We start from the raw sequence: 22,983 nt of genomic DNA on the forward strand, positions 1-22,983 counted from the left end.
GTAGATTAATGCTTGAAGAAGTTTGTCGGGGGGTGCAACAGGGTCAGGAAAGAACAACATAAATAAACAAAACCATATTTATTTATTTTATGCCGACGTTTCAACCTGAGTTTCAGGTCTTCATCAGGGGTTGTGGCGTGTAGAGGGAAGATTGGTAACTGGATAACCATGTTGTTCTTTGCTGATCGCACCCCCCGACAAACTTCTTCAAGCATTAATCTACGGTCAACTATCTACACCTCATTATGAATCCAGTAACACGGGGCCAACGACGTGATAACAACCATCTACATATACGTCACTACACCAGAAGATATAACACATCTAGATCTCATCAACAACAATCACATTCACCACTTCACAACACTTCACAGCGCAATTCTGCTACCCCTTCTCATCGAAATCCTTCAACTCAGCCCTCTACTGCTCTTCAAGCTTATTCAACTAATAAAGAATATAAGTACCATAAAAAGTATTTATTAAAAATCTATTATCAAACAATAAAAAAGACAACCTTGTATATTAAACATTCCACTAGGTAACATAAAGACTAGATTATTAATATTAACAAATGGAATTGAACAAACAAAACAATATTTTTCATAATACAAATAAAATAATAACCAGAACATTTCAGTTTTGGAGTTGATATTATTTTGATCAAGAAATGAGATATTTTAACATTAATTTATCATATTAGATATAAATAATTAATAGGTCAATACTTACACTTTTGTATGATATCTGTGTGACATTGTGCTGTAAAATAAAACAGATAAAAACTGAATTAACCAAAACAAATTCAAACACAAAATTATAATTACTTTTTTATTCTTAAATTTTGTTGTATACATACATGTACATGTATGTATTGAAGGATCATACACTGGAACTCTACTTTTAACAAAATGGTCAAAGTAAACTATATCTTGTTCTCAAAAGTTAGATTCTATGGACTAACAATGGCTCTTAGGTTGTTACAAAAATTATTTTTCGGTATCTTCTTTAAACATTATAAAAACAAATGTACACTTGCTATGTGGAAATCTAAATCTATGTTATGTCAATCATATATTACAACTTAATTCATGCAAATATTATTGTACATGTGGTTTAGAGGAATAAAAACACAATATATATCAATACTTCAATCAAGCAACATATCATTTTTCAAAGAGTTATATCTACCTCTCAGCCCAATTCTGTCACAGACATGTCTGAACCTGTAAGTTATAGAAACTTTACAGCAGTGATTCCCAAACTGGATTACATGGCACCTTGGAGTGCTTCAAACGTATTCCAGGAGTTCTGGAAGCGAATGCCAGGGAGTCATGGCAATAATATTTAATTTTTCCAAAAATTTTGCACCTTAAAACTAGATTCGATTTATATAAAATGGCAACACCATCATCTCGTCTGTAATACTCTTATGTCATTTTTCTGTGTGAGCATCATTAGTTTCAATTGGTACTATATTGTAGTCGTTACAAAGAAAAAAACCAATTCATGGATATGAAGGTAAATTTGTATTCCTTTCTTTTAAAAGACTGTTTTGTTTTTTACTTTTTAAAATAAAAATTTGCATTCTGTTCCAGGATCCACCTGAAACAGTATCTTAATTTTGAGCATTTGTGTCTTTCGTGAGGAGAACAGTCCCCACTGGGTGACACCACTGAATGGATATAAACATGGCAACCGATATTAGTAGTGATAAATAAAAGTAATAGATTTTTTAATGATTTAATGTTAACTGACCAAGTCAGATTTACTTTGTACTACCATCAGACCATGAAATGAGAACCAAAATAATTATAGATGTAATGCAAAGATTTTCTTCTCTGTCAAAAGTAAATATTCTTTGTGAATCATCATGGCTTAAACGACTCATTATCACTTGAATAAAACACATAATGAAGAAGAAAGATAATTTGGTGAGCAGAGAAATCAAAAAGTAAAACATAGGCTGAAGGTGGAATTGAAATCAATTAAGAAAAAGATTTAAACCTTAAATCATAGGTAAGAAGCATGTGGCCCTAGCCTTACCTTCATAATTCCAGTTGAATTCAATGCCCTTGGTCCTTATATTTTGTCTTATTAAGTGTACATTATTGGTTTATTTACCTTTTAGATAACTAAACATAATTATTTACAATTTACAAAATAATTGTCTTAAAAAAATCAATATCTAAAGTTTACAATTACTGGAACACTGAAAAACAGTGGAATGTGCCAGTTGTTAAACACCTAAGTTTTGTATGTTGGCCACTGTTCATCTGTTGATCTATTACTTCATCTTGGAGCCCCAGGATATTTTTAACATTGTTGATGAAATTAAGAAAAAATGTAAATTATCTAGATTCAGATTTGATTACTCGTTTTAGAAAAAAAAGAAACTAATAGATGCTACAATAAATGAACTTCTAATCATCTATTGGGAAACCAACCTTTGCTGGATCCAATGTTTCAACACCAGATATTTAACATGAATTCAACACTTAATTATTTGAAAAATAATACAGCAAGAAAAAACCTATGTAAAGCAGAATTTAAAGTCTCTGTTTAATAATCTTTTTTTGTTCCGAATAGTTTATGTAGTACTTTGTTTTCAAAAAGTTTAAGGTACAGTCCTTCCCTTATGGTTTATATGAAAAAATTTATTTTTCAGTGGCTCCAGATTAAAGCAATGATAAAACTGACAAGGAGTAAGTTTTTTTTTTTTTTTGTGTGTTATTTTTATAAGCTTGAACAAATAAAAATTACTGTCTAACTTAAATGTGGCCTCTAATGGTAAACAGGCTCCCCACCTCTTCCTTAGTTTGTTGCCAACTAGTGAGTAACAATGATTTGGATGATTCTTAATGTCTCTCATACAACTAATCCTATTACAATAAATAAACGAAACATAGGTTAGGTTCCAAAACCAAAAAAAAATAAAGATTCAATCTTGCTAAATAACTCAATCCGACATAAGCTTCAGGTTTCATTCAGGTATGTTTCAAAAAAGTATTTATAATATAAAATATGAATCTTATTATTAATAAAAAGAAGTTTAAATAGTTTTTACTTATTCTCATGTCTTAAGTTTAGCTTAGGTTCAAATGAGAAGCTTTATTATTAAATAAATAGGAGAATTTTATTTTATTTTTATAACATTACTGACTCTTAATACCAGGGTGCATTTTTCTAGCCAATCAGAACACAACTAAATTATTAACAACTTTTACAAATATAATTAATTTCTGATTGGAGAAGATGGTCGGGGGTGCGGTCACCAAAGAAACAACATAAATAAACAAAAAAATATTTATTTATGCTGATGTTTCGACCTCATTTTCAACAGAAGAATAAGATACTGTTTTGGTTAGATTGCCAATGGATGAAGTGTGTTGAAAAGAGTAAGAGAACCAATGCTTTGTTTAGTCAGTGTTTGTTTGCTGAAAGATTGTTTAGAGTCAGTGTTTTGTGTGTTGAAATAAAAGAAGTCAAAAAATCATTCATCAAAGAAGAATATAAATTGTATAGTGTTGTACAAAATAGAAATTAATTATAATGAGGTGTAGATAGTTGACCGTAGATTACTGATTAAAGAAGATGGTCGTGGGGTGCGGTCAGCAAAGAAACAACATAAATAAACAAAAAAATATTTATTTATGCCAACGTTTCGACCTCTTTTTTAGGTCTTTATCAGGGCTATAAAAACAAAAAAGACAACAACCACCATTCAGAGAGAAAAAAAATATATATATTGTAATATGCTCTTTTTGAGTAAATAATATATTTTGATGTATAAAGGGTTTATAATATGTTTTATTTTATGTATCATTTTAAGATTGTTAATTTGTTTTGTTTATCCAAAAAGCAAGCTAATCAATTTTTATTGTCTATAATAACTTTGTGATTAAAAACAAAACCAAGATGGCGGTACGTATTCTTCAGTCAACAAGTCCGTTGAATCAAGGCCATGTTGAGCAGATTCAAACATAAAAACTATTTTAACTCTTCCCATCATAATTGAAAATACAGTAAATTTAAGAAAAAATAGAAGTCAAGAAATAGTGCTAAAGAATAATATTCAGGAAGTAAATCATTTGGAAAAATCTCTAACTGTTGTGGGACAATCGATGTTTACATGTAACCTCAAGGCAGGTTGTCGTTTTGGAAGAGTTTATTCTTTGAGTGTACGGGCAGGAGAAAGGATGTCTTCAGGATGAGGAGGTCCTCATCAATTTCTGTCAAGAAGGAAGCCATTTTGGACGCTAGGACAGAACAATAAGAAAAAAGAAGATACCAAGGGATCTGGGAAGAACCCAGTTTTATTTTTAAACCCGAACCAGCGAATATTTTTACTCTTGAGAAGAGATTAGTTTTTCATTTATGACAAAACCCCCCACCCCAATACATTGAACATACCCACATCTACTACCATTTGTGAAAATCAGATATATGGGAGAATTCTGGTTATAAATTTTACTAAACTAAATGTTCTTAAAGAATGAAGTGAATTATTTGTCTCACTTCACATATCTAAATTAAAAAAATTAAGTTCTTCAAAAATATTTTGGAAAGTTATTAAGTGATTCTTACTTCATTTATTAGATTCAAAATCCACATTATTCTACATGAGTCCTTGGTCGGTACAATTATTTCATCTACACATAAACATTCATGTATATATGATTCTACACAATCTTCCAAGGCATGCCAACATTTCATCTCTCTATCTAATTTGTAGTCAAACAAGGTGTCCATTTTTGTAGGAATAGTTCCTTAAAGAAAATCCAAAACGGGTTTCATAGTGTTACAATAATATAAATTTATTTTTATTCCTAAGAAATACAAAATTGTTTATTTGATAGAAACACAAACAATCTAATAAACAATTAATTTTAAGATGTCACATTTCTTTCTGATAATTCTAGAAATGAAAACTGTAATAAAACATTTTTCTTATAATGAATATATATCTCTATTATAAAAACATTTTTTTAGTAACAATCGTGTAATATTTTATTTTAATAAAAACAATAAATGGTATGTAATGGATGGAAACAGCTATAAAGCCTAAGCCACACCACACCCTTTCATATCATTTCATTGCCAATGTTGTGTAGCCCAGATGAAAATAAGTTTTAAAAGTTGTATTGTTTAACTATATATCCTTTAAATTAATTGTTTACATGCATCTTCATTGCGAAAAATGTTCTCTTTCATTTACTTTCACACTCATCTACGTTTCAGGATCTTGATTATCAGTCAATAAGACAACTATATTGAGATGATAATAATAATAATAATAATTCTACTACATGCATTTTACTACATACATAAATGAATAATTCTACTACATTGATTAATAAAACAAAGTGAATATTAGTAACTATTTAAGAATATTTATATTCATTCAGAACAGAAGGAAACCATGATCTTGTAGAAAATAATAATTATAAAAACCAAAATAAAATGGTCATGGATATAGATATCAGAAGGGTGGGAATATTTGGCATTATTGGGGTGAATTTTGTATTTTAACTGAAAGAGTTGGAAGATATAAGGAGTGTGATGGGAATGGTGTTGCTCTACACTTACGCGTCGCTCTACACTAACACGCTCCCAGCATCTATTGTCCACTGAACCTTCTATCGTTAAGCTTGGGTTTTTTAGGGTGGGAAGCGGTATTGAATCTACTTGAGAGACAATAGCATTTCTACTTTCATAATCTCCTCTTGCCATCGACAACCAACCTTCAAACGTTACCAACCATCGACCGAGATGGTTTTCTTAATCATTAATTGTGAATATGTATTTATATACTTGTTTTGTTTTTATTTTTGTATGTTTTTCATGTCTGTTTTAATATTTATTGTTGTTGTTTGTGTTGCATATATTGTTCTTATTTGGAGCCGGGTTAAGGTAATTCGTCTTGTCTTGCACGACAGACTGCGCCTTCTCCGTCTCTTTGCATTTTTTAATTTGTAAATCCGGCTGAGCCAAATTTAGATGGGCGGTATGTCGAATTTCAGTAATCCAAATATTTCGTCTCTTTTTTGAATTTATGTAAAGTCGGAGTCAGGGGTCTCATTTTTTGATTTCCCCCCTTGCCGCGGACACCGGAAGACCTCGAAGACACCATGACTGCAATGCCACCACAGCCTATGCACCATGCAAGCTAGGACATGGTCTGCCCCTACCATCACACCAGAGTCTAGGAAATGCTGGCCAGCCTCTGAGGAATAGACACGTCTTTCTGACACTAGGCGAAGATTTCATGGTTTTCACCATTTCGCCAACAGCTGAACCTGGACGAGGAGAGCAAAGAAGCCGTGACCGTGGCGGCGAAGATGTCATTCACCAGATAAGCTATTATTTCTGTTACCCATGAGACTACCCAATGTTCTGTCTATGTCATCTTATATTATTGAAATAAATGATTTTAATTAACACCACTAACGATCTGCCCCTCCAGGTAATTAACATTTTAAATTAAAAGAAAATATATGCATGTTATTAATGGACAGAAAAGTCTCACATTTTCAACAACACCCCTTTCCACACTGGTTTTAATTATAAGAAATTCAACATACACCCGGGACATCTGAAGTAAGAAACGGATAGGTCCCGATGTATACACGACCGCTAAGAAAAAGTACGAATTCTTCTTCTCAGACTACATTTTCTAATATTGTGAAAAACCAAAAAAAAGTTAGTGTTAGTGTACAGACTGATGAAATAAAAGATAAAGATTTTATATTTAAAAAGTCATTAGAAAAAACTAACAAACCATCTTGAATACCTCGTCGCTCGGGCGATAGTGATAAAATCGGCTCCCCCACTCCTCTCCCCCTTCCCTCAATTATCCCCGTATCTACCTCCATTATTTATCCTCTCTCCTCCATTCCTTCATCTTCCAAACCTCCCGCACCTACTAACCCACCGCTTACAGCTTGTAATCAGATAGATGTTCGTTCCACGGATCCAGACTCTTTAGCTCCGGAAAAAAACAGCCCCTAACGAACTCGCCGCTCCTCATTCTTGCCCAGGTCACTCTATCGGTCAATGGACTTTAGTTAAAGATAGGAGAACTAGGAATAGAACTCGAAATAGATCTCTGAACCGAAAGTAGAGAGGGGAGCAAAGAATAACTAATGTATATGTATGTGCATATGTGTGTAAGTGCATATGTGTGTGTTTTTTTTGTTTTGTTTTTTTACGAGGATCGGTGGAAATCTTCAAAAGACATGGATAGGCCCGTACCACCGCCCTACACCTGTTCATTCCTACACCATTCCTCTCCACGGGACCGCCGCTAGGCATTACTTCATGGAGGGAAATGGCTGAGTGCCTCGCTTTCTTCGCATGGTTTTCACGTTTCCATGCTAGTTGCATCTTCTAGTCCTCTCTTCCTCTCTCAACCTCTTGAGGAAGACTGTGATGAATCCCTTCATTGCGTTCCAGTGCTGGTCTGAGAGTAGCATATAGCTCACCACGTTTTCTGATGTGATGCGTCCTCCACAGAGCATTCTGCGGTGTTGTCCAGTTTGAATCGGTACAGGTAGCCTCTAAAGCAACCATGTCTGGTCAAAAATTGGGTTAAGTAAAAATCCACCTAACCATGCTGGCGGCCATACCACGTGCCAACATCGGGTATTAACCTGTGAGTCCACCTTCCGGAATCTGGAGCCTCCCAACGAACTGCTGCCACTGGTCGATAGTTATTTTTCGCTCTTCTGCTGTCGAAACATGTAAGCGTCGTCCGTAGTGCCTGCTTCTTTTTTCAACAAGAAGTTCCACAGGTGGAATTCGGGCTATCACGAACACTGCTTCATAGGAAACAGTTCAAAATGCACTTAAAGAAACCCAGCGATAAACTAAAACCAATTTTCTCCTGTATGATTTGGTAACCATCGCTTCTTTCCAAATCGGGACTGCATATAACATAATGGAGGGAAAAACAGTAGCTAGGAGCTTTCGGCTACTTTCTCTGGGACCTCCAACGTTTGGCATAAGGCGTGACAAAAAGGATGCTACTTTAGCAGATTTGGCGCTGATATACTCCGCATGAACATTAAAGCGGAGACGTGCATCGATCTTGACTCCTAGGTGTTTTAAGCAAGACTGGGAACGAATTACGTGGCTACCAGCCGTTAGAGTGATGGACTCAGTCTGCTTCCTGCTACAACTGTAACGTCATCTGTGAATCCCACAACTGTGACACCCTCCGGCATTGTCAATTTGAAGATTGTCTCTTACATGACGTTCCATAGAAGAGGCCCTAGTATCGAGCCCTGTGGGACACCACCAGTCATCTAGTATCTCCTTTGGCCAATGTCTGAAAAATAAAACAGAACTCTATCTCTGAAGTAGTCTGTGAGAACTTTCATAAGAACTTTCTGGCACTGCCATAGTCCGTAAGGCATCTATTATACAGGACCATCTTGCAGTGTTAAAAGCATTCTTAACGTCTAGAGTGGTGATTGCTGCATAACAGTTAGCACCTCTCCTCCACCTGGCTCCTGCAATTGCTGAGCGGGCCATCTCAACTACCAATCACCAGCATCTATCGTGGATCGCTCTTTACTAAATCCGTATTGAGCCCACGATAGGCCATTAACTCCCTTCGTAAACTCTAGTAGCCTGAGGGAAAGGATTTTCTCGAAATGCCTTACCCTTAGTATCCAATAAACAAATTGAACGATTGGTGGACTTGATCAATATAGCCTGGTGATCACTGTTTGTATAAAATACACAAACCTTCCAAGTTGCGATCCGTTGCAGGGGACCACTCACAAACGTCAAATCGATGATAGATGATTTTCCTACTCTAGTGAACGTCAGGTTTGTTCCTGTGTTCATAAGGATCATATCATTTAGTTGTGTGAAAGCTTCCAGGAGAACATCACCCCGCCGATTTGTTTTTCTACTTTCCCATTCCGTTGCCCATGCGTTGAAAGCACCAGCTATATCTGGATTATACAGATACAACAAATTCGCAAAGTCTTCAATTGTGATACTGGGATTGGTGTAACAGCTAAAGATGTACACGTCGTCGATCTTCGCCTATACAAAGCCAGAGTGCTTTGTAGTATTTACTTCCTGGATTGCTTAGGAATTACAGGCCCAAATAGCAGCTATACCACTGACATAGGATACCCACGAGTTGCCCTCCATATTTTTAAATTGTTCACAGAGAATAGCGACGTCAACGTGCTGTTCCCGTACCGTTTGGTAAAGATCCTGAGCAGCTTCGGAATGGTTCAAATTCAACTGGAGTATCCTCATCTATGATGCTGTTGGATTTGCGTCATGGTTTTCAATGCTGAACGGAAAGCTGGACACTTACTACTTCCGCTGGGGTGGTCAGCATCTCCATTTCCCACACATAATGCACATTGAGGTTTCTGGTCACAATCACTAGCTTTGTGACATGCTTTACCACAGTTTCAACATAGGGAGGTTCTATCCTTTCCAACACAATTCCGAGCTATGTGTCCATATTTCCAGCAATGGAAACACTTTGGAACTCTTGAGTCTTTCACGTATACGGCTAACCACCAGTCCTATTTGGACCTTTCCCTGAGCCATAATCTTCCTAGCCTGGGGAACCGGAAGTGAAATGACTGCTGTTTGCGTACCACCATAGGCTTTCCGGATGGATTTTACTGATGTGATGGGCATTGACTCTTCACCCAGGAGAGGTTTTTAGGCCTTCGCAACCTCCTCTTTGGTGGTGAGATCATCCAAATCTCGCAGCTAGAAAAGGGACTCTTCCATCCAAGTCCGCACCTCTGCCCCTTCGCCAAGCACACCCTCCATTGAGCTTTTTAGTGAAGCAAGAGATTGCTCTTTCTTCCGGTCCAATTGGAGTGAAAGGTTGCCTTTATTAATTTTCCGGACCTTTGTGATTGATGAAGCCAAATCCACCATCGCCAGATCTTCTCGATCTTTTTCGCACTTCTTGCCATTGCACTTCATGTTGTTCTCCACGTTGAACTGCATAAGATCTCTGAGGGCGATCTACATTATGATGCACAACTTGTGCATTGGGTTGTGCGGTTTTCTTCTTATTCTTCTTTTTATCGCCCGCCAAAGAAGGTGTGGTTACTGTTCCCTCTGACTTTACAGCATTCTTCCTCGGTGGACTGACCTCCTTCGTTTGGGTGTGACCATCTGCAGTTTCTATAGGGAGGGCAGCTGTTCAACTTTTCAAAGTATAGTTGGATTTCGCATGCGAAACTCCTTATCTTACAATGGACATAATTCTTGGTGCGAATGAAGGAGAGAAGCTGCTTAATTTTGCTCCCAAGATTTTGCATCACCTCTGTTTTGTTTAGTCGCGTGTGTGTGTTTGTTTTTTGTTTTTTTGCGAGGGTCGGTGGAAATCTCCAAAAGACACGGATAGGCCCGCACCTATCCGTGTGTGGGATTTTTACCCACTAAAACCATCACCCTACACTTGTTTCCCACCCTCCACGGGACCGCCGTTAGGATCCATCATGGGGGTGAGTGGCTGAGTGCCGCCTCATTGTTTTAGGCTATCTCCTGGTTCACCTATCTTTCTCCTCATGTCTTAACTTCTGCATCACCTGTGCAGCAAATCGTTGGCCTACCATCCAATAATCTTGGATAAGCAGCATAATATTGAAGATATTATCTGCTGTCGGGTCTGAGCTACAAACGTTCGGAACTCTCTTCTTTCTTCATGAAAGCAGTGACAGAAAAAGAAAATGTGTTCTGCACTCTCTTCCGTTCCTGGACACAATGGAGATTCTCCAGTCTCATCGAGCTTAAACCTATACTGGTAGGCTCGGAAGCAACCATGCCCTGTGATAAACTGGGTGATACAATAATCTACCTCTCCGTGGTACCTAATCTTCTGTAGGCCTCAGTACCCAACGCATCCTTCCATATCGCAGCTGCGTAGAGCAGAATGGATGGGACCACATAACATATCAACAACCTACGGCTGTTCCTGGGTCCGCCTATGTTGGGCATTAAACGTGACAGTGCAGTGGTTACTCTAGCCGCTTTATCACTCACCCGCTGCATATGCTCTCTGAACCGGAGTCTATCATCGATCCTAACCCTGAGGTAAGTCAAAGAAGGCTTGGACTGGATCTCTTGCCTACCCGCTCTCAAGGCTATGGTTTCCCTCACTTTCCTGCTACTGACGAGAAGGGCCTCTGTCTTACTGTCTGCTAATTGCAGCCCTACAGATTCTAGCCAATCTTTAACCGAAGCGAAACAATGGTTGGCCTTTAGAATGAGCTCTTCTTTATACTTTGCTTCGACGACCGCGATATCATCAGCAAAGCCCGCTATTTCGGAACCCTCTGATAGACTAAGCCTAAGGACTCCGTCGTACATCGTATTCCACAACAGGGGTCCCAGCACCGAGATCTGGGGTACACCGCCAGTCACATTAAACCTTCTCGAGCCGTCCTCTGTCGAACATATCAAGGTCCTATCATTGAAGTAGTCATGAATGATACTCCTGAGGTATTCAGGGTTTTTCATTACCAGTAGGGCATCCAGGATGCAGCTCCATCTTGCTGTGTTAAAGGCATTCCTCACATCCATCTTGACAATAGCACAACAGCATTTTGCGCCTCTTCTCCATCTCTTCCCTGCTATAGCCTTCCTGGCCTTTTCCACCACCAACGTGATAGCATCTACTGTGGATCTCACTTTCCGGAAGCCAAATTGATTCCTGGAGAGGCCTGCCACTCCTTCTGTGAACTCTTGTAGCCTATTTGCAACGACCTTCTCCAGAACCTTCCTAGCTGTATCCAGAAGGCAGATCGGTCGATAGGCTGAAGGTTCTGATGGCCTTCCTTTGCTCTTTGGGATCAGATCCAGGCATGGTGAGGGAAAGGACCTCTCACGCAAGCAGGAAATAAAGACATCCAGAAAGAGATCTGATCTGGTTTCCATTGCCTCCTTTAGTGCTACATTCCGAATGCCGTCTATGCCAGGGCCCTTTCCCATCTGAAGGCTTCGGCAGATGTCACTGAGTTCTTCTGTCGTTACCGCTGGCACATCAAATGGGGGCAACGACTCTGTCTGCCTTAATTCCTCTGGTTCAAGAAACAGAGTAGTAATGATCCTCTCCACTGTCACCGGGCACATGGGCGAGTTCATAGCGCTGGTTTTCAGTTTCTTCATCACTGTCCGGTAGGGTCTTCCCCACGGGTCCTTATCCACTTCATCACAAAGCTCTTTCCAGCATCGTCGCTTACTCGATTTGATAGCTCGCCGGAGTTCTCGCCTCTGATCCTTGTATTCCTCGCTCGCTGGTATCTCCTCCTCGCTGCATGGCATCATCAGCGATAAGATCGTTCCACTAATAAGCCGGAAGTCTACCATTACCTATATTGGAACGAATTATAGCCGAGTCACACGCATTGTTCACTAGGCCCGTTACCTGTTGAGCCTTTTCCTCCACAATGCCTGACAAATTACATTGGCCCTCCAACATGATTTGGAACGATTCCCTGTCAAACGTCCTGGTTTTCCAGCGAACCGCACACCTCTCACGCCTAATGGCCCTTGGTTCACGGTTCCATATTGTGGTCAGGATAGCCTGGTGATCACTACGTGTGTACACTTTGCTGACCTGCCAACTAATAGTTGGCAGGAGGATGTCACTAACAAATGTGAGGTCAATTACCGAGCTCCCTCCTCCTCTCATGAACGTAGGGTCCGGCCCAGTATTTGCCAAAACAAGGTCCTCTATCTGCGCGAAGGCTTCAAGCAGGAATTCTCCACGATGATTAGTCGACTGATTACCCCACTCCGTCGCCCAAGCATTAAAATCTCCGGCAATAACTACTGGTCTTCGCCCTCTGGCATCTTGGACTATACAATCTTTTAGTCCTTGGAATTCCTTGGTGTTTGGTGGAGCATAGCAGCTATACAAGTATAGATGTCGTATCTTAGCACAGACAAACCCACATGTGGGGTCTTGTGTCGCTTCGGTTATGGCCTGTCTGCCGCATGCCCAGATCGCAGCCCTTCCAGTGATGCCAGATATCCAAGCGACATTTTCCAGATTTTTATATTGCTCACTCAGGATGGCCACGTCAATCCTTAAGTTTTTCACAGTTTGCCAGAGAAGATCTGGAGCTTCTTCACAGTGGTTGAGGTTAAGTTGTAACATCCTCATTTTGTAAGTTTTTTCAGCCTCCTTTGCCCTTGTAGGGCATGATGTAATGCTGGGCAATTATTTAGAGTGCTCATTGTCTTCTTTACCGGCACAAAGTGCACAACTAGGATTCCGCGTACAATCGGAGCCTAAATGTCCCTCTTCGCCACATTTGGGGCAACACTTGGTCCTGTCAGGACCCTGGCATCTTCTAGCCAAGTGTCCGAATTCCCAACACCGGAAACAGCGTAGGAGTCGAACCTTCTCCCAGATTAGAGTAACCACAAGGCCCACTCTGATCTTACCTTCCGTGACAGCCTTCCGCGCCAGTAGAACCGGCAGAGAAACCACTGCGGTCTCATCCCAACCACCTATCGCCCAATTTTTCTTACAAGCTGTGTATGCAAAATAATAGAGAGAATGGTCAATAAAAGATTGATGTGGATTATAGAAAAAAAAAGGGCCTAATACAACCATTCCAGTCAGGATTTCGAAAGGGTCGATCCACAATAGACCATTTGATAGCATTGGAGACAGAGGTTCAGTATGCATTTATTAATGGGCAACAAATGATAGCTGTCTTCTTTGACATGCTAAAGGCATTTGACAACATTAACCATGCCATTATACTACAAAAGTTGTCCTCTATAGGAATCAGATGTTCCTCTTTATCAAACAATTTCTGGAAAATCGGCATTGTAGGCATTAGAAATGAACTCTCACAGGGACATAGACAGATTAATAGTGTACCTCAGGGATGTGTCCTCAGTCCCACTCTTTTTTCTTTAGCCATAAATGAATTAGGACTGAAATTGTCTAGGGGAGTTAACCCTCTTTTGTTCGCCGACGATCTGGCAATTTTTTGCCGATCCGGAAGTGTTCACGATATCCAACTTAAATTACAGGATGCAATAAACAGGATCAAACATTGGTCATACACTACCGACGTTGAATTCTCTGTCGAAAAAACAAGATGCCTCCACTTCAGTAGAAAACGAACCTCAATCACCCGATCTATTTCTAGTAACTCCCAGATACCAAATGCAGATTATCATAGATTTGTAGGTTTAACATTTGACAAAAGACTGATGTGGCAACATCAAGTCTGTACACTAAAAACGAACTGTACTAAAAAACTAAACATTCTTCACTCACTAAGCTGCACTTCCTGGGGTGCCGATAGAACTAGTGTCGGGAATCATATAAATTTACCCAATTTATAGATACCTCCAAAGTTGTCAAATAAAGTGCTTGGTCTTAGGTCTTGGTGAACATCATCCTTACTGTTTTCCTTTCAGTAACGTGATCGTAATTATTGAAGAAAGTGTACAATTAATTAGTGAAGATTGAGAAAAGGGCAATAATTATGGCACAGAACGATCATGTTACTGAAAGGAAAACAGTAAGGATGATGTTCACCAAGACCTACAATGAATTGACCAAGGAATTTGAGGAAAGTGAACCCAATAAAATACAGGTGCGCTTTTTTATTAATAAGTTAGGAAGGTTATCTCAACAAATGAAAGTTTTAGATGAACAGGTGAAACAGTGGTTATTTGCTAATGGAAAGGAAAGTGAATATGAAGGGGAATTTACAACAGTTGAGTCATATAAAGATAAATATGATCTGGCTTTAATTCAATATGAATCTTACAATAAAATTATTTCAGCACATGAAAAGGAAGAATGTGAGGGTTCTGTTTGTTCCTCAGCATCCAATAATAAGAAAGGGAACTTAAAACTACCAAAGATTGAATTGAAAAAATTCAATGGGGAAATAAAAGAGTGGCTTGGGTTTTGGAGTCAGTTTAGTAGAATTCATGAAGATCCACAAATTGAACCAGAGGATAAATTCCAGTATTTGATTCAAGCCACATTCTACAGGTACTCGAGCTAGAGATATTGTAGAAGGTTTTCCAGCAACTTCAGAAAATTATGGTAAGGTAATTTCTTGTTTAAAGTCTCGTTTTGGGAGAACTGATATGTTGACAGAATTTTATATTAGAGAACTTTTGGGTATAATAATTAGAAATGTTAGGTCAGGGAATAAGGTAAACTCTGTTCAGCTTTATGATCAACTAGAGGCTCATTTAAGGGCTCTTGAATCTATAGGAATGACAAAAGAGAGGTATGCTGCAATTCTTTATCCTATGGTTGAGTCGTGCTTATCTGAAGATATGATTCGAGTATGGTTGAGGAGTACATTTAGTAAATTAGATATAGCTAGTGATACTGAAACTTATAAAATTAAATTAGAACAGTTGCTCGCATTCCTTAAATCAGAGGTAAAGGTGAAGAGGGAATACATTTAGCAAAATTTGGGTTTGGGAATGAGAGTAACCGCAAGAGCGACCGGATATGGAAGGAAGAAACGCCTGTTCCTACTGCTAGTCATTTATTTTCGGGTGAGAGAATTAAAAGGAATCTGAATTGTGTATTTTGTGAAAAGGGTCATGAGAGTAGAGACTATTTTAATGCTTAGAAAATGACATTGGGAGAAAAGAGGGCTATATTGAACCAAAAAAGAGTATGTTATTTGTGTTTTAAATCTGGACATAGGCAAAAATATTGCAAGGCACCTGTAAGATGCGTAGTTTGTGGTAAGAGACATAGTTCACTGATGTGCACAGAACTTTCAATAAATAAAGAAGAGATTAATACTGTAGCTAGGCTATTGTAGTTCTGGAGAAATAATATTACCAACACTCAAAGTTCAACTTGTGAATAAAGGACGCAGTAGAGTGGTTAGAGCTTTAATTGATTCCGGTTCTCAGAGGTCTTATATATTGAAGAAATTGGTTGATGAGTTATATATAAAGCCAGTAGGTAGCGAAGAATTAACACAGATCCTATTTGATGGAAATGTTAGTCAAAAGAGCAAACATGGGAGATATACTATAACAGTTAGCGACCTCCATGCAAAGTGCTTGAAAGAAATCACAGTACTGGATCAACCAACAATCTGTGGCAATATTCCTAAGCTCAGGCCAGAAATATTGGAAAAAGATATTAAAGAGAAGGGAATATTTATCACTGACTTTGGACAAGAATCAAGTGAAATAGAATTATTAATAGGAGCTGATTTTGCTTGTAAAATTTTGACTGGAAATCAGTGTAAATTAGAATGTGGGTTATTGGCGGTTGAAACTGTTTTGAGATGGGTAGTCATGGGAAGAACCTGTGATGGAGGCAGAGGCGTTAGTCAGACCTCAATGGTCATTTCTCTGTTATCTTAAACAGACAGATTGGCTGACTTATGGAGTTTGGAAGCATTGGGAATTTCAGAACCTGCTGAAAATAAGACAAAAGGGGAAATGGAGATGGCTGCTATGGAGTATTTCAAGCAAACGGTAACCAGAGACTGTGACAGAAGATACCAAGTATGTTTGCCCTGGCTGGATAATAGAGAAGAATTACGTGATTGTAGAGGGGTAGTTTAGTCATTGTTTAGTCACATTGAACTATTATAAGATTTAAATAAAACAGCTGACAAAATTAGACTAAACAATGTGCTTCACCACCTTAGGACAATGAATAACAACAACAGCACTATAACCTTCCACTGTATTCTTTCACTTCACTATTGATACTTAACAACTAGCTTACTCACAATTTATAAGGCATAAATACGTTCAAAAATGGACTACGGATCATTCGTATACGGCTCGGCTCGTTCCCAAGTGCTTGCTAAGCTGGATACAATCCATCACGCCAGAATCCGAATCGTGACTGGAGCATTTCGAACAAGCCCTATTCTTAGCCTATGTGCTGAATTTGGACAATCACCTCTTTTGTTTAGAAGATTAAAACTAGCCATAAGCTACAAATCAAAATTGTACCCATAGACAGAACATTAGACTCAAAAATATATATTCAATGCTAAATTTTCCAATCTTTTTCAAGAAAAACGAAATTCAATTCTGTGGCTGACAGAAAAAATCTCCTCGACCATCTCTTTAATCGAGATCTAAATTAAAACCAAAAACATATGAAAAACTTTTAAGATGCTAAGATACATCATATGTCAGTCTACTTCAGCTATAAATTAGCCAGGGTACTTCATCCAAAATAAAGGAGGGCTAAAATGTGAATGAATTAAGAATTCAAGTTTCTGTTCAACAGTGAGAAGTTTTGTTTCTGAAACTTGAAAAATCAAACTCAGTAAAGAAGTTACAAAGATATTTTGTAAACTGAATAAGGGACTTTTCTAGCAGTACACTGAACTAGACATTTTATCAAATTAAATTTCTCATTAGCAACACCCTATAATTGAAAATAAATTGTATTCTGAATGCATTCAAGCTAGAACTCGATCAATTAGAATAACAAAAATAAAAATTATTCAGAAAAAAAAAAAGAAACTTACCATAGGAAGCAGTATTTTTTTTAGAGTCATTGATCATTGGAAAATCGATTTTACATTTCATGAATCTGTCAAAAATTTCTTTATCTTTCAGAGATAAGCATTCTCCAATAGATAAGTATATGGCCTGTATGAAAATGGATTCCAATTCATATTCAATAAACTCATTGCTTTGTTGCTTAAAATTCTTATTATCATTTTCATTTTCAATGACTGGTATCAAACAGTCTAAAATAAAACAAAGTTGAACAACCTTGAAAAGAAAATAAGGAATTTGCAATAAAAAAAAATATATATATACTGGAAACATCTAATGGAAATTGCCAAACCATATTCAATGAAGTTTGATGTATAATGGCTTTCAAAGGTATCATTGCATTAGAGTTATCTATCCCATCAAAAAAAAGAGATATACATGAAGGAACATATTTTTTAAAGTATATCTTTAATAATTCTCTTTCTCTTTCATCAATTCTAGATTTGACCCAATGTTCCCAGTAAGGATGATATTCTAAACGTCGAAAATCCACATAGACAACTCCTATTCGAGAAATAAATCTAGGGCTGGTACTTTGTAAACTTCCAACCTGTTAATATAAGTTCTATATGACATAAGAAATTAAATCATTGTATTAAAATTAAATAATATAATTATATAAAAACTTTTTAGTCCAAATCGGATTGCTTCAGGATAATTCTTATCCTTCCAGAGTACTGAAAAATTATCATGCACTAAACTGAACTCCAGGATGAATTTCATTATTATAATTTAAAAAAGGAGAATTTTTATCAATCCATGTCTAATTGTTTTAACAGTAAAGCACTATGTTTATCATAATACAATGTTCTTTGCCACCACCACCTTCTCTTTTTCTAGTTCAAGAAGTCCAACAAAGAATTATATATAAAAATTTAATTACAACACTTATCATAATTTTGTTAATAAAGACAAAGTATCATACCTCAAACAATACATAGCAGTTCTTAGTTAAAGGAATTCTTTCACAACTTGTCAGCATAAGAAGTTTGTCATCATCCATCAAAGAACTAATACTTTGAAACCATGAATCCTCAATTTCTCCATCAAAAAGAATGTAGTTTGAGGCATGTTTTTCGCTTGACTTAGTGAATTCTCTAAAAATCTGAGTAAATAGCCCATCAGACCATTTGGTTGTGAGATCATCATAACTTCCAAATAACTCAACTATAGAATAAGACTAAAAAAGAAAACAAATATAAAAAATCACAATTATAATCATAAAATTCAAATTTCAAGATTTCTTATAAAATTAGTTGTTTAGTAACAGTGAAAAACTTAGATACATAAAACAAAAAAAAAGACAAATCATTGATGGGTCGTAAATGGTAAATCTTTAAGCTGAATCCTTCTTCTGATAGATGTATGTAATGTTATGCTATGTTTGGTATTTCAATAAGGTAATATTTTACCCTCATTTTTATTGAGAAAACAGATGAAAAGTGATTTAATTGTGTCATCAATCCTTAAAGCCACAAAATAAATAAATAAATGATGGCAGAGGGAGAAAAAAGTTAAGACCCCCAAAAAGAACTTCTATAAAACAAATCCAATTCACATAAAAATTATCAATCCTTTAACTTTTCCCGGGACAAGAGAACTATAAATCCTTTAAGATAGAAAAAAAACATTTTGAGAGCACAAATTTTGACTGAAATTCAGACATATATATTTAAACAATCCAGCTGTAGAAAATTGGAGATTATGTAGCATGCAAAATGTATTTGTACCCTAACATGTATCATGCATCTATTATAGCCTTTTGGCAATTTTTAAATAGTAATTAGTAAAAAGTCGTTAAAAAAAATATTAAGATTAGTTTGAAGGAAATCCGATTCTATCCTGAACCAATTGGGGTCAGTGGCAGTGACATTGCGTATTTGTGTAATAGCAAACCCAAAACAATTTAAAACATCCACTTATACAAAATAAGAGAGTTTATACAACTTAAGAGAGTCAAATAATTTGATGGTCACAATATTTAACCTATGCATGTACAATAATCCATATCTAAGTGGTTAAAATAAATAAAAACCATCAATGGGCATAATGTCAGGTCTGATAAAGAACTCATTGGGGAGTGGAGGAATTGAGTGGATTTTATAAATACTTAGATGGTTTGGACATCTCTGTCGGATGAGTGAAGACAGGAACCCAAGAAGATATTTAGAGCCCAAGCCAGCAGGAAAACCCCCAAAAGGGAGACCCAGGATACAATGGAAGGACTACATCTCCAGAGTGGGAGAGAGAAGAGGGAAAGCTGGAATGCCATGAGGGTACTGGCTGGGAATCGAGAGGCTTGGTATGCTTGGACAGAGACACCTCCATGCTGAAAGGCAATAAGGAGGAAAAGAAAGAAGAAGAAAACAGTGGTATTTGGTCTATCTGTTAAGAGCATTGTTTATTTTCTAATCTTCTCCAGCCCACTTAACTCTAGAATTTCAAATATAATGGGATGCTTTTTCTGATGGATTCGGATGTTACAGCAGATTTTAAGAAGAATTCATATCAGGCAATTTTTGACCCAACATGTCCTAAAGTGGTTAATTAGCAAATACTGAAAACAATTTTTTAAGATTTTGGTGTAAACAATGTGGAAAATTGAAAATAAATAAACATGTGGAACAAAACTGTTCTATAAAACAAGACCCTTCATATTTATTTTTATTTATTTACTGTGGAAACAAGAAGAGCGTAAATAATTAAGCAAATGAATTAACAAAAGAGATATTGTAAGTGGATTAAAGGGTAGAGCCACTCTAAATAGAGTGAATAGCACTATTAATTTTGTTTTGTATGAATTAGATAGAATAACTATACCGGAAAGTATTTCTCAGTCCATAGTGTCTTGGAGTATGTTACTAAGGTAAAGGTAAAATAGTACCAATAAATAATAACACTATTAATTAATCAGTTGTAATTTTACCTTTGGAGTAATTCTAATTACTTTAGAATGATTTCCAATTAATGACTGAGCACTACATATTGTATTCACAATAAATGTCTTGCCACCTCCTGTATGACCAACAATAGCAGCAAACTGTCGTATTTTAATAATTTCATACATTTGGAAAACTTTATCCATCTGCAAAACAAGAATCATATGATATATATGTATGTGGTATATGACATATATGTCCTAGCATATAAATGTAAGTGGCATATGAATATCAATGATACATGAATATCTGTATGTAAACTGTAGATAAGATATAAAATGGTTTTATAGATTTAACCATTAGTGGTCAATTTATTAGTTAAATCAAGGACCACTAAACTGTTTTGATCATTATAAAAAAGTTTTTATTTTCTTATTGACTTCTATAAAAAAGAACTACTAAACGTTTTTGATCATCATAAAAATGTTTTCTTAATCTTTGATTGACCTCTTCAATAAAAAAATAATATTATAAATGGATTATGGTTGGGTACGGTCAAATAAAATAGGAATAACTATTTTAATTGAGCCAACGGTTTGCCCCACATTTCAGGGCTTCATCAGGACTAAAAAAGATACAAATATTTAACATAGTAAAAAAGTAAATGGAAAATAAAAAGGGTATACAATGAAACGTAAAAAATAAAAGGTTATTAACAATAAATGAAAATGGAAATAGTAAAAGATAAAAAGAAGAAATATAAAAGAAAGTATAAACTAGGAAATGAAAAAGGGTGATAAGAATAAATAAAATAAAATAAACGAGGCAGAATTCATACCTGCGTAGACAGAAGTCAACTTCTTTAAACAAAACAGTTTAATGGTCCCTGATTTAACTAATAAATTGACCCCTAATGGTTAAATCTGCAAAACCATTTTATATCTTATCTATGTTTTACATACAAAACCCATTTTACACCTTGAACAAAGTTTATTCCAGACCACACTAGGACAACCCGGGTAGTACATATTAACAACTTCAATTTTTTTTTTCAACTACTGGAGAACAATTTTAAACAAAATGTCATTTTGGATGACAATTTTAACACCAACACCCAAACCGTGGTTGACTCTGGGCCAAAAAACCTAAACTTTGCTCTACATGAGCTTACGATAGGTGTAATATCTCCTGATAAACTTACTAATAGGAAGTAGGAATTAATTTTCTACCCCTCCCAACAAGAAATATGGATCTTACTCTGATAGAGCATGTGTGAGATATGCTGAGGAGATGTGTCAGAGCTTGGAATCATCCCCCAACAACAGTTGCTGAACTTAAAAAAGCAATATTGGAAGAATGGTATAACATCCCTCAAGAAGACACTTCCCATGTCCATGTTTCATTATATACCCTTGTAATTTTCCATTTACTTTTTTACTTATGTTAGGTGTTTGTATCTTTTTTAGCTCTGACGAAGCCCTGCAACGTGGGGCGAAACGTTGGCTCAATTAAAATAGTCATTACTATTTGAGTTTTATTTGACCGCACCCGGACCATATTCCATTTATATTTTTACACACTGTCAATCAGCAATCTGCCAAAAAATAATATTGTTCAAGAAATCTTTTGTTTTTCTTAAATATTTTATTTACAATGGCTTTCCACATTCCAAATGTTGTAAATTCATTATGAATGAATGTTGTATATACTGCATTAAAGTAAATAAATTTGAGATTGAATAGCATTGTTATTCGTAGACAGTAACGACCCAATCAATGATTAGGAACCATAAATAAGCACCAGGCTTGGGTAACCTGTAACAATCACTTAGGATGATCGAAAACTCTGATGAGATTTAATCCATTAATAATAATTTCAGATAACTGGGAAAAAGTATTATCAGACGGAGGAACCAGCTGGGTGATGCCATTTCCCATACCAGTCCGTGCTTGTTGATGCTGGTTTTTTGGGGGGGATTGCAGGAATATTTTAAAAGTTTTTTAACAGTTGTGGGTTTCTCTTGAAGTAACTCATCCATATCAACTTTTCTCCTTTGTGACAGTGATTCATAACTATTACAAGTCGAGATAACCTGAAACTGCAGTTCCTACAGCAGCCTAGGATCATGGTCTATTGTGAGAGCTAAAAATACCTTTCACTGTTAATAAAACTAGTTCATAACTTATAATAAGTAAAAATTGACTTATGAATACAGATAAAATGTAATCTTTGAAGCATAAAGCCAAATTAGGTTTTAGTAAAATAATAGTCAATAAATAATACCACTACAAAAAAAAAAAAAAGAAAGAAAGAAGGTTACCAATTTAGGAATGAAAATATAACCCTTGCTTTTCCATACAGCTCTGATTGCCTTTTCAAATTTAGGATGTGTAAGATCAGGACAGTCTGTGCTAGGAAATAGGTCTTTGATTAATTTTAAAAGCAATTTGTTATCTCCAGTGGATAATTTGGACAGATTTATGTCCCTGAAATGAAACATAATTATCAACATTTGAGATTTTCTATTAAAAATGAATGTGTATAAACTTATGTATGAATATATATG

At 36.3% G+C, this 22,983-nt stretch overlaps 1 protein-coding gene across 1 annotated transcript in view; it reads right to left on the reverse strand.

Annotated features, from left to right (window-relative positions):
- The window catches only part of LOC106684648 (dynein axonemal heavy chain 10), a 114,757-nt gene that overhangs the window by 70,740 nt on the left and 21,034 nt on the right, over positions 1–22,983 (reverse strand). The window contains exons 5-11 of the mRNA XM_067051521.1: positions 22,738–22,903; positions 20,465–20,623; positions 18,464–18,718; positions 17,831–18,088; positions 17,505–17,754; positions 4,585–4,766; positions 730–759 (exon numbers count right to left, since the gene is read on the reverse strand). Of these exons, the coding sequence (XP_066907622.1) occupies positions 730–759; positions 4,585–4,766; positions 17,505–17,754; positions 17,831–18,088; positions 18,464–18,718; positions 20,465–20,623; positions 22,738–22,903 (1,300 nt within the window). The remainder of the gene's footprint in view (positions 1–729; positions 760–4,584; positions 4,767–17,504; positions 17,755–17,830; positions 18,089–18,463; positions 18,719–20,464; positions 20,624–22,737; positions 22,904–22,983) is intronic.

The sequence above is a fragment of the Halyomorpha halys genome, unplaced genomic scaffold, assembly GCF_000696795.3.
Source record: "Halyomorpha halys isolate HHAL.00 unplaced genomic scaffold, Hhal_1.1 Scaffold598.1, whole genome shotgun sequence".
NCBI classification, from domain to species: domain Eukaryota; kingdom Metazoa; phylum Arthropoda; class Insecta; order Hemiptera; family Pentatomidae; genus Halyomorpha; species Halyomorpha halys.